Source organism: Halichoerus grypus, chromosome 2 (genome assembly GCF_964656455.1).
Source record: "Halichoerus grypus chromosome 2, mHalGry1.hap1.1, whole genome shotgun sequence".
Lineage (NCBI taxonomy): Eukaryota > Metazoa > Chordata > Mammalia > Carnivora > Phocidae > Halichoerus > Halichoerus grypus.
In genome coordinates, this window is record NC_135713.1 from 32,645,977 (window position 1) to 32,659,509 (window position 13,533).

The 13,533-nt window shown below is 36.0% G+C and overlaps 1 protein-coding gene across 4 annotated transcripts in view; it reads right to left on the bottom strand.

Moving 5' to 3' along the window:
- The window catches only part of OXCT1 (3-oxoacid CoA-transferase 1), a 171,800-nt gene that overhangs the window by 80,451 nt on the left and 77,816 nt on the right, over nt 1-13,533 (bottom strand). Inside the window, exon 14 of one of the 4 annotated variants that reach the window (XM_078066684.1) lies at nt 11,072-11,209. The exons of the other annotated variants lie outside the window; for them this stretch is intronic. Within the exon in view, the coding sequence (XP_077922810.1) occupies nt 11,186-11,209 (24 nt within the window). The 3' untranslated portion in view covers nt 11,072-11,185. Of the gene's footprint in view, nt 1-11,071; nt 11,210-13,533 lie in introns of those variants that run through there. 4 annotated transcript variants of the gene reach the window in all.

The window sequence follows — 13,533 nt, forward strand, 5'->3', positions numbered from 1 at the left end:
ATCTCAAGCAGGCTCCACACCCAGCGCTGAGCCTGACACGGGGCTCGATCCCACAACCTTGAAATCATGACCTGAGCTGAAATCAAGAGTTGGACGCTTAACCAACTGAGCCACCCAGGTGCCCCAAGTGAAGTGTCTTTAAAGACAAGTAACAAGAAAAAAAAAATTTTGTGGGGGGGAAGATCTTGGTAATGTAGAAATTAAAATACTGAGAATAGAATAAAATATTAAAAATATTCTTTTGAAGTAAAATACAAAGAAAGATTAAAAGAGTAGAAATATAGAGAAACAAATAAACTTTAACTCATTTCTTGATATTCAAGGGTTTTAACTCCCTAAACTCCATCATAAGTTTCTGATCTTGATGTTGTGATACTTTATCTCTAACTTCCATAATACTAGAGATGGATATCACATACATGACAAAATAGTATTAAAAACCAATGTGTGAGTAAAAAAAGCTTGATTATTTCAGATACATTTTATATGGAGCCTAAGTTGAGGGGTATTTTAAATCTAGTACATCCTCAGGTGAGTAGCAAGAGTTGCAGTAAGTAAGAAGAATTTTATTGCTTTTATTGTTACAACACCTCGTGGGCAGACATGACTTCACATTCACCTGGAACTCATGCATGGCAAACACTTGGAGCTGGAGTGTACTTGCTAGAAATTATTTTTATACCCAAGAAGGCTGTGTTCAGGCCTGGTATTTTGAAGGAAACAGTCTCTTGATAATCACTCTGCCACACTGCTGTTCAGGAAAGAGTTGCTTTTTTCCTCTAACCTCAGGAAAGTTCTTTATTATTCAAAGTTGTATGACTGTGGGTTAGTACAAGCATACTTTGTTTTACTGTACTTCGCACATACTGTATTTTTTACATATTGAAGGTACATGTCAACCCTGTATTGAACAAGTTTACTGGGGCCATTTTTCCAACAGCATTTGCTCAGCTCATACCTGTGTTATATTTTGGTAATTCTTGTAACACTTCAAACTTTTTTGTTCTTGTTATGGTGATCTGTAATCTTTGACTTTACTGTTACAACTGTTTTGGGGTGCCATCAGTCATACCCACATAAGATAACCTTAATTAATGTTGTGGGTGTTCTGACTGTTCCACCAACTGGCCACTCCCTCATCTCTCTCCCTCTCTTCAGGTCTCCCTATTCCCTAAGACACAACAATATTGAAATTAAGACAATTGATAACCCCGCAATGGCCTCTTAGTGATCAAGTGAAATGAAGAGTCCCACATCTCTCACTCTAATTCAAAAGCTAGAAATGATTAAGCTTAGTGAGGAAAGTACATTGAAAGCTGAGATAGGCCCAGCTTATGCCAGTTAGCCAAGCTGTGAATGCAAAGGAAAAGTTCTGGCAGGAAATTAAAAGTGCTAGTCCAGTGAACACACAAATAAATATGAAAGCAAAACAGCCTTACTGCTGATGTGGAGAAAGTTTGAGTGGTCTGGATAAAAGATCAAACCAGCCACAACAATCCTATTAAGCTAAAGCCTAATCCAGAACAAGGCCCTATCTCTACTCAATTCTATAAAGGCTGGGAGAGGTGATGAACTTGCAGGAGAAAAGTCTGAAGCTAACAGAGGTTGGTTCATGAGGTTTAAGGAAAGAAGCCGTCTTCAAAACATAAAGTGCAAGGTGAAGCAGCCAGTGCTGATGTAGAAGGTGCATCAATCCAGATCTAGCTAAAGATAAATAATGGAGATGCTACACTAAACAGGTTTTCAATGGACATAAAACAGCCTTCTCTTGAAAGAAGATGCCATCTAGGACTTTCATAGCTAGAGAGGAGAAGTCAATGCCTGGATTCACAGCTTCACAGGACAGGCTGACTCTCTATTAGGGGTTAACATAGCTGGTGAATTTAAGTTGAAGCCAATGCTCATTTACCATTCCAAAAATCCTAGGGCCCTTAAGAATTATGCTAAATCTACTCTGCCTGTGCTCGATAAATGGAGCATAGCCTGGCTGGTAGCCCATCTGTTTACAACATGGTTTACTAAATATTGTAAGCCTACTATTGAGACCTATAACACACACACACACACAAAAAGATTCCTTTCAAAATATTACTGCTCACTGACAATGCACCTGGTCACCCAGGAATTCTGATGGAAATGTATAACACAAGATGGGGGAACATTCTATAGGACATCTGAGTAGTACTTCCCAAACTATCAAAGTCATGAAAAACAAGGAAAGACAGAAACTGTCACAGAGAAGTCTTTTTCTCAGAAGAAACGTTCTTTTCCCAGAGAAGACTAGGGAGATACGACAAATATTATATGGTATTCTAAACTGGATCCTGGAAAAGAGAGCGAAAATTAATGGAAAAATTGATATTAATAGTAATGTACCTGAAAGACTTTTACACTGAAAACTATAAAACATTGATGAAACAAAGAAGACACAAATAAATGGAAAGACATCCCATGTTCATGAATTGGAAGACCTAATATTGTTAAAATGTCCGTATTACCCAAAGTGATCTACAGATTCAAAGCAATGCCTGTCAAAATACCAATGGCATCTTTCTCACAAAAATAGAAAAAAACAATCCTGAAATTTATATAATAGTCAAAACAATCTTGAGAAAGAAGACAAAGCTGAACTTGTTTTCCTGAAATCACTCCCTGATTTCAAAATCCATTACAAAGCTACAGTAATTAAAACAATATGATATTGGCATAAAAACAAAGAGTAATGGAACAGAACAGAGAGCCCCAAATAAATCCAACCATGTACAGCCAACTGATTTTCAGCATGGGTGCCAAGAATACACAATGGGGAAAAGGTAGACTCTTCAACAAATGGTGTTGGAAAAACTAGATTATCTACATGGGAAAGAGTAAAATTGTAATCCTATAGGAGTAACAAAAGGGAACAAAAGCAAAAGTAGACAAGTGGGACTACCTAAAAAACTAGAAAGCTTCTGCAGAGCAAAGGAAACAACAAAATAAAAAGCAACCTAAGGAATGGGGGGAAATATCTGCAAGCCATACATCTGATTTAGGGATTAATGCCCAAAATATATAAGGAACTCTTACAATAGCAAAAAACCAAACAGCTCAACTAAAAAATGGGCAAAGGACTTGGATATTTCTCCAAAGAAGACATACAAATGGTCAACAGTTGAATGAAAGGACGTTCCATACCACTAATCACCAAAAAAAATATTGCAAATTAAAACCACAATGAAGTATCACCTCATATCTATTATCAAAAAAAACAAAACAAAAACCAACCAAACAAACAAAAAAACAAACCCAAAAGATAAGTGTTGACAAGGATGTGAAGAAATTGGAACCCTTATATATTATTGGTGGGAATGTAAAATGGTACAGCTGCTCACAAAAAATAGTATGGTAGTTTCCCCCCCAAATTAAAAATAGAACAACCATGTGATTTAGCAATCCCACTCTTGGGTATATATCCAGAAAACCTGAAATCAGGATATCGAAGAGATGACCTGCACTCCCATGTTCACTGAAGCATTATTCACAATAGCCAAGATACAAAACAGCCTAAATGTCCATTGACAAATGAATGGATAAAGACAATGTGGTGTATAAATACAATAGAATATCATTCAGCCTTTAAAAAGAAGGAAATCCTGCCATATGCTGCAACATGGATAAACCTAGAAGACATTCTACTAAGTCAAATAAGCCAGTCACAAAAGAACAAATACTGCATGATTCCATTTACATGAAGTTATCTAAATAATCAAACTCATAGTAGCAGAAATTAGAACCATGGTTGCCAGGGGCTAGGGGAGATTAGAAAATGCAAAGCTGTTCAATGGGTATAAAGTTCAGTTACACAAGATGAATAAATTCTAGAGATCTGCTGTACAATATTGTGCCTACAGCTGTAATACTGTATTGTGCACCTAAAAATTGTAGTGTGTTGTGCACCTGAAAATTGAAAAGGGTTGATCTCATGTTAAGTGTTCTTACTACAATTAAACAAAAAAAAAGACCAACACCCCACCCCCACCCCCAAAACAATAATACAGCAATGTGTGTCTCTTAGTTTTGATAAATGTACCGTGGTAATAGAAGATTGTAATAATGAGGGAAATTGGGTGAGAGAATATGAAAACTCTTTGTGCTAGCTCAGAAGCTTTTCTAAAAATCTAGTTATTCCAAAATACAATTTATTTTTTTTTAAATGTCAGTATGTGGCTTGTTCCTGTGGTTTTTGTTTTTTCATCAAAATAACAAAACGGAGATTAGTTCTCTCATTTCCCTCTGTGAGGGCCTCTCCTAATAACTCTCCCAACTTATTGCTAAAGAACTCTGTGAACTCTAACTCCCTAAAAACAAGAAAATGTATGACAGTTAAATGAATCTGTGCTTTCTTTTTGGCTACAATGTTTTCTTGTCATAAGTAAACTTTATATTTTTGCAGGACCCACCATTTACCAATGCAGAGTACACTAACATAAAGTCACAAGTTAGTAGCTGGATAAAGAATAAGATAGTTCTGAAACCACTTATGTGGGTTTTTGTTGTTGTTACTATTTTTATTTTATTTTTTCTTTTTACCGTTTGACCCTCCTCACCCACTTCTCATAGCCCCATCACCCACCTCTGGCAACTACCAAACTGTTCTTTGCATCTATGAGTTTGCTTTTTGTTTTTTCTTTTCTTTTTTTTATATTCCACATATAAGAAAGATCATATGGTATGCCTTTTTCTGACTTATTTCATTCAGCAAAATGCCCTCAGGTCCACCCACGTGATTACAAACAGCAAGATTTCATATTTTATGCCTGAATAATATCCACTGTAGATACACCACAATTTCTTTATCCATTCATCCATCAATGGACATTTAGGCTGTTTCCGTATCTTCGCCATTGTAAACAAAGCTGCAATGAACATGGGGGTGCATATATGTTTTTGAGTTAGTGTTTTTGTTTTCTTCAGATAAATACCCAGAAAGGGATTTGCTCATTCATATGGTAGTTCCATTTTTAATTTTTTTTATTATATTATGTTAATCACCATAGAGTACATCATTAGTTTTTGATGTAGTGTTCCATGATTCATTGTTTGCGTATAACACCCAGTGCTCCATGCAGAATGTGCCCTCTTTAATACCCATTACCAGGCTAACCCATCCCCCCACCCTCTCCCCTCTAGAACCCTCAGTTTGTGAATTGTGTAAGACTGTTGAATCACAGACCTGTACCTCTAAAACAAATAATGCATTATATGTTAAAAAAAAAGAAGAAGAAGAAGAAGAAGATAGGAGGGGAAGAATGAAGGGGGGGAAATCGGAGGCTGAGAATTTTTTTAATTAGTTTTTTAAGATTTTGTCTATTTATTTGAGAGAGGGAGACAGAGATAGCAATGGAGAGCACAAGCAGAGAGGAGAGGGAGAGGGAGAAGCAGGTTCCCCACCGAGCAGGGAGCCAGACACGGGACTTGATCCCATGACCCTGGGATTATGACTTGAACCAAAGGCAGATGCTTAAACCATCTGAGCCACCCAGGTGCCCCTCTTCTGCTCTTTTTTTCTTTTTTTGCTATTGAGTTGTAGAGGTTCTTTACATATTTTGGATACTAACCCCTTATCAGAATTATAATTTGCAAATATTTTCTCCCATTTGGTAGACTGCCTTTTCATTTTGTTGCTATTTTCCCTTGCTATGTATTATTTTTCCCAATAAACTTTACTATCCAAGTTACTGTTACTTTGATTAGCTTGTCCTAATGATAGCTTAGATTTCTGAGAAAGTTTTTTTTTTTTTTAAATCAAACATGGTAATGAGAACCTTTATAAAACAGTGTTCTGCAGCCATATTATTATAAGTTTGTGAAAACTAAAGACTGGACCTTTGTTCTATGACATATAAAATACCATTTTTATTTTCTGCTATTGTTACTTCATTTTTCTTGCTATGGTTTACTTTTTCCATATTGAGCATCTTTTAATAAACACAATTTTATGAACATAATTCCTCATTACCTAAACAGTACTTGCAGAAAGTAAATAGATTTAATTCAAGCTTTCCTTTACAAAAAAGAGAAAAATCGACAAGAAAATGTTAAATACATTACTTGAAGTTAAAGAACAAGTCAGAAAAAGAATCGGATAAAGTCTTTCCCTAGTTTCCAGAAAGAGGTAATTGAATCCCCAAAGAAGATGCTTCCTATTTTAAAATATTCATTATGTTGAATTTATTGCACTATTTTTCTTTCTTACTGTTCCTAATCTGTTGGATGTTGTTAATAGATTTAGTTAAGAAGCAGACAGAAAACCTAGAGATGCCCTATGTAGCTTTAGTTTAAACAACTTCTAAAAATACAGTCAGATCCTTTACGACCTAAATCATAGTGACAACTCACCAACCAGAAATCCTTATCCAATACTGTTAACGTTAAAGGATGTAACTATAATCCAGAAATATGCAAAACAGATAATGAATGGCTAAAAAATCATGTCAAATCTCATGTTCCTGAATTAAAATGTATGAGTCTCCCTCAAAGGACTCTGTGCCAGGCCTTCATGCAAAACATTATTTACTTTTTATGCACAATTGTAACAAAATTAGTAATCTGTTCTCCATCCAAAAAAAATTTTTTTAGAAATTAGTACTTACACAGCTTAATTTGGATGATCTGAAAAAATCATGTATGGAATATCTTATTCTCTAATAGTTCTGTTTAAATAAAGTATTATTATAAATATTCTAATGATCTAATTGAGTTACCAAGTGATAAGATGAGCAAGGCTGAATTTACTGGTACAATAAAGTTCAAAAATGCTCTTTTACTTAGGAAAATTCAACTATATTGGCTTAGGAGGGAAAAGGAAAGGAGAAAGAAAGCTAAATGTAAAATGTTGATGATTATGCCTGGCATTCTATTTTGATAGTGAAGGTCTAGAAAGAGGATAAGATGTGATATGGGAAACTGATATTCACTCAGTCTCAACTCCATATGCCTCTCATAATGTGAATTTACCAAGATAACTCTAGGGTTGAAAGATAATGTTATTATACTTATGACCCCCAAATAGAAGCCAACCAACTGTTCTATCTGGTTCTTAACAACATAGCCATGATCTGATCTAGAACAGTTCCTGTGTGTCTTAGCAATACACATCCCAGTGCTAATATGATCAAATGCTGGAAGTCTTTCTAAAAAATTATGGAATCAAAAATGAAATCAAAACTAAAATTAAAAATTACCTAAGAAATGAATAAATAAAAGAACTTTATGTCTAAGTTTATAGAATGCAATTTAAAATTATGTAGAGAGCTAAATGTTTTTATAACTAAAAGAGAAAGCTTGAAAATAAAGCATTCAATTTCTAAATCTAGAACTAGGATAAACAGAAGATAAATAAGAAAAAGGACATTAATAAATTACTTATTTTTTAAAGATTTTTTATTTATTTATTTGAGAGACAGAGCAGAGTGTGAAGGCACAAGCTGGGGGGAGCAGAGGGAGAAGAAGAAGGAGACCCTCCCCCCTCACTGAGCAGGGAGCCCGACATGGGGCTGGGAGGGGGGTTGGGGCTCAATCCCAGGACCCTGAGATCATGACCTGAGCCAAAGGCAGCCACTTAACTGAGTCACCCAGGTGTCCCAAATTACGTATTTCTCAAAGTATACTTGAGTAACTTTAAAATAGGCAAATTTCTTACAAGCCTAATTAAAAGAGAGGAGAGAATATGAACACTTACAGAATTAGGAATAAAAAGTAGATAAGGTAATAGTTTTTGAGGATACTAAAGAAGTTAAACAAGAATACTGCACATTGTTCTGGACAAATAAATGTGAAAATCCAAAAGAAATGTTTTCTAGCAAAATAAAAATTAACAAAACTGCTACAAGAAAGGTTACAAAATTTGAGGTGACCAATAAGCATAAAAATATCTTACGGATTGTTAAAAATTGATCATTTGTATAAAAAAGTAATAACATCTATCAATATCAATTTAAATAATGATATTAACAAATTAAAGGTGAACTGTGTGATTAAATCAGTAGTTAAAAACACATTAAATAAGGGGTGCCAGGGTGGCTCAGTCAGTTAAGTGGCTGCCTTCAGCTCAAGGTCATGATCCCAGGGTCCTGGGATCCAGCCCTGCACGCTGGGCTTCTGGGTCATCAGGTCTGCTTATCCCTCTGCTCCACCCCCCCACCCCCTACCCTCCCCCCCCCCCCCCGCCCTGATTCATACTCTCTGGCTCACTCTCTCAAATAAATAAATAAAATCTTTAAAAAAAAAAAAATTGAATAAAATTCAACAGCCATTCACTTTTAAAACTATAAACAAAAAGAAACTTCTAAAACAATATAAAAGACATTTTATTAAAAATACAAGCAACAAGCATAATATTAAAAGTTAAAATTCTAAATGAATTCTTATCAAAATCAAGAAAATCCTTAATCACTACTTACTCATATTGTTTTGAATATTTTGTTAATTAAAGAAAAACGAAATGACATGCATTTTAGAAAAGAAAACTTGTTATTTATAGATAAAAACACTGTAGAATATCTAAGAGAAGTCTAAAAAAATTATACTAGCTAATAAGAGAATTTTAAGAGTGAATAAATACAAGATAAATATACAAAACCAATAGTTTTCCTTTATATTAGCAAGAACACTTAGAAACTGAAATGAAATATCCAGCTTGAAACACTGGCAAAAACTGAAAAATAATTAGGAATAAGTGTAATGAAGGACGTAAAATGAGACCTGTAATAAATGACAAAATATACCATATTCCTGGACCAGAAGACTTAACTCTTGTAAATCTGTTATTCCTAAATCAACATATTTAAAGTTTAGTGCACAAAATGTCTTACATAGTACCATCATTCACCCCTATTTTTACCATATTCACCACAGAAATAAGTTTGCCCACCACTCTACCCAAAGTGGTTAATATACTTAATACAACAAAAAAACAACAACAAAAAACAAAAACACCTAATAAATTTGTTGAATAAAACCCATCTCATTCACCACATTTAAAAAATAAAGAGCTGAGGTCTAGAAAGGTTAAGTAACTTCAAAGAGATAGAGAGACAATTCAAAGTATACTTGAAAGGAAAATGGAAGGTTCTTTGTATTGGGATGTTGCATTTTTCAAAAGTAAACTTTTCCTCATAATGGAAACAATATTCCTATTAGATTACAAGATAGGAGAGATGAGTTCCAGGATTAGCTTAGTTACTAACTAGTTTTGTGACCTGAGTCAGATCACTTCATTTTTCTGGATTCAAATTCTCCAATAAAATTAAGGTGCTGTATAGCTGGATGATGTTAAAATTATATCTATATAGAAGTACAGATGAAACAAGATTGGCCATGAATGGATAATTGTCTAAACTGAATGTATGCATTTTACTATTCTATATTTGTATATATTTGACATTTTCTCTAATAAAACTTTTTCTTGTTAATAAAAATGCTGACCAAAAATTATCTCTAAACCAAAAGAGTAAAGTGAGAAGATTTCATCAACTAGAAATGCCAAATCCAGTTATTTAATAAAATTTAGTCTTCAAGATTCATTACCTTTAGCAGCAGGGTCACATTGTCTTCAGCCCTTTAGATTTATTCCCTGCTAAGTTATATCGGCATCATTATTTATGAAATAACTAATAATGGTTTTCTAAGAGACCTCATCTAGCATTTGTAATATTTCCTCCCTTTTTTTAGAGTGGGTTGTTTAATGAGAAGGGGCTACAGCAGTCATACAAATACATCACTAGCCAAAGGGTAATAATTGAATAATAGAAAATATCAAACTCACTCATTGCTCATTCTCTCTGTAAAGAGGGAGGAGGAGGGGGAAAGAGGAGGAGGAGGAAGGAGAGGGAAGGAGGAGGAGGAAGAGGAGAAAGAAGGAGAAGATGAAGAAGACAACAACCAAATTCCCATTCCATGCACAGAAGTCTGCCTTCTGACACCAGAGAAAATGGAGGGTATACGATCAAAGACATTCTTACAATAGCTGCTGGGAGGCCAGGTAGCACCACAGCTTGGGATCAATCAGAAGTCTAGCTCACCTTTTTTCAGTCTCTGGTTTGAATACATGAGTTCCAGTACATGGCTGAAGTTCTTAGAACTAAGGAGTTGTTCACAAACACATCATATGCAACATAGCAAGGACGGAAATACTTCCTTTCCTCCAGAGCCCAAAAAGACTCAGGTAGCAATTAAAAGACAAAATTTCTTTAAGATCACTGAAAATTGAGATTTCCAAAAAGAAAGTCTATTTCATATTCTCATGTCCCTTTGCCTACTTAGAAGATTAACACTGGTGGGGACCTAAGCTGAGTGAGCTGACTTGCCAATGAATTTGCTATTGTTCATTCCTGATCTTAATTTTTTTTAACTTCTATTTAGGATTCCCCTTTGCAATGATTCCCATATTTTTACAGTTCTGTTTCAATGTTTCTCATTTAAGAAATATTGAAAGCTATAATTATTTTAAAACTCCTGGCAGAAGACCTGAACTCTTCCAAAGAATTCTTCAACTGATAAATTATAAAAAAACAATGGTAAATAAAATGGATAAAATACTTCATACATGAGATTTAAGCTATTTATATGTGATTAGGCAGTGAAGATTACAGAATCTGAGTGTGAGAGCTTTAAAAAATAAGATGCAGAAAAAAGCACATGCAAATGGTCAATCCAGCACCTTTCACAACCGTAGCTTGAACTAAGATCATACAGACAGCCTGTATCCTTCCAATTGCAATAGGTTGTATGCCACACAATGAAACAATAACTTCTTTATCAAGTTTACAGAAATGCTGTAAGAATATTTATTTATTTTGCAGGAAGTTTTATCTCTATCATGAAAGGCATTAGTTAAGTGCTTCCCAAAAGGACGTTTAGGTGAATACAAAGTACGTAAGAGCAAAGGAAACTATGATTAAATTCCTACGTCATAACTGGGTTATATAAGTAAACTTGAATGGTTAACTCTTTTTTTTTTTTTTAAAGATTTTATTTATTTATTTGACAGAGAGATAGAGAGCACAAGTAGGCAGAGGGAGAGGGAGAAACAGGCTCTCCGCTGAGCAGGGAGCCGGACGTGGGGCTCAATCCCGGACCCCAGGATCATGACCTGAGCCGAAGGCAGCCACTTAACCGACTGAGCCACCCAGGCGCCCCTGAATGGTTAACTCTTGATCCGTCTCTTCATCTATAATAACAGGGATGATTATATTTAACTCACATCATCCTATAAGGATTAAATGACAATAAATATACAAATAAATAATACCTGGCCAATGGCATGTGCTTAATAGCTATTACTTCCCTCCTTGTAAAAATATTAGATTTATAATTTAGCTGTGGCTTTTAAACTTACTCATAGCTTTTAATCACCCACAAACAGTATCCTCTAAGTAAGAGGAAAATTCCTTATAAAACTAATGTATCAAATATGTTAGTCTATAAATATGCTTTTAGCCTGAAAAATACTGGATGTAAATAATAAACCTAAGAAGTTCAAACATGTTTTCCAGATAGTCACAGATAAAAGCACTTTTGAATAACTAAATATAGTCTCCAAGAGCAGTAATAAACAGCTTATGTTTCTAATAAATTTCGTAAATACTAAGTTGTCTTTTTAAAAAATGTATGCTCATTTGTTAAACTGCTGTATAAGAAGGAATCATTCTTTGCTCTTGGAAATTTTGCAAGCATTAAATGGGTCTCTAAATTGGGACAGGAAATAAAGGTCCATCCATTGGGCCAGAGCAGTTTTGGGTTTTTTTTTATTCTGACACTCCTCCCTCTCTCCCCTTCCTCTTCCTCCTCTTCTCCACCCCCTGCCAATTAGGGGTCAGTCAGCTTTTATTCCCCAGGTAGAATAAACAGAGCTTGGCTAGGTTCTTCCATGGTCCTCTCTTCTGTCTAGGGCAGCTGGGAAACAGACTGGGCTGGGGGATCGCCCTGATGTACAGAAACCATAGATGGAGACACCCCTACATGTATGAAGGCTTAGCTGAATATGAGCTCAGAGGAAGACTTTATGGCAGCAAGGAAACAGATGTTAAATCCAAACTTCTTTTATCTTGCTTTTGACGAATGTATAAGGATGACAGCTAGGAGACACCAGCATGTGAGACAGATCTCAGAAGCAGAATTTACAGAGAAAATGGTCAAAAACAAGTTCGAAGACCCAGGACGCTTGGCAAAATCAAAGAGTCCAGTAGGCACAGAGGATTGTGTGTGAAGGACTCTGAAGAAGAGCATGCTGTGGTCCTACTCCTTCTGCGCCAGCAACAAGGAGAGGGTAAGTGTATGCCTGCCCCTCACTCAAAGGACAGCAGAGCCTGGACGACAACTCCAGAGCATCCCACCTCCAGGAGAGTCAGGACACAACTGGGGAACGGCGTGCCTGACTTCTACCTGAGAAAGCTGAAGTGACTGGGGGAAGCGGACAAGAAATGCATGAGTGTTTCCTAGGTGTGGGTCACAAGAAGGCCGGCCTAAAGATGCTTTAACATTTTCTCAATGGGATGCCGCGCAAATGAGAATCTCTGTGTGAAGCAGACCACAGGAAAACCGGAAGCTGCAGGAGAAACCCTCAGCCATTGTTCTCCAGGGCAGATGCTGCAGAAGGGGCCCAGAAGGGGGTCTCCAAAGACCCCACACATAGAAAAGGGGATCAGCTTTCTCTGCAAGGACCAGAGAGTAGGGAAGCAGCTCATAGCACTTTGTAAGAACTCTTCTGCCCTATTTCCTTGCCTTCTGGTTCTCCTGAATTTTTACCCAGGTAGGTGCCGAACAGTGAATTGGGGGAGGAGGTGAATGAAGAAAAAAGCAGAAGAGAAGAACACCACACAAAACCTTTCCCAAATGCAGACAGCTGGCCTTGCCTCTAGTTGGGGAGTCATAGGGAGAGGAGATGCACTGCGTTTAAATGTATGTTGAAGCAATGTTCATTATTTTGAACTGGACTCTAAGTCTTGAATCAAAACAGAGTTTGTGAACTAAAGTGACCCAGTGACAGTTATTATATTATCGGATAATGAGCTGAAATGTCACGCAGAAGGAGAGCTTCCCTAACTAAATAAAGTTAAAGACACCATAGGAGATAAAAATAGCTGTGTTTTTATTTCATCCCACATGTAGAGCTTGTTCAACATACTGGATACAGGAAACACACACACATGCTTGTTACAGCTGGTCTGTTCAGACACATTCACTAACACAGAGAACAATCACCATGAATGTGATCTTTAAAATGACCAAAGACAGCAACACTGAACAATATTTGATAAGAGATAATTAACTGCTAACAGCTAAAAGGAAGGCCTCCAGAACAAAAGAGAAGAGGATTAAGTGAGGAGTAAGGCAGCAGAGTAAGCCTGTGCTGGCTCTTTAAACAGTCTTAGATGGCCGTTTTTAAAGAAATGCAAAATAATAGAATAGAAAAACTACCGGCATTGGTAATAGAATGAAAACAGTTTGAGTATGAATTGGGATAATTCTTCTGGACAGTAATTCATTATGCAT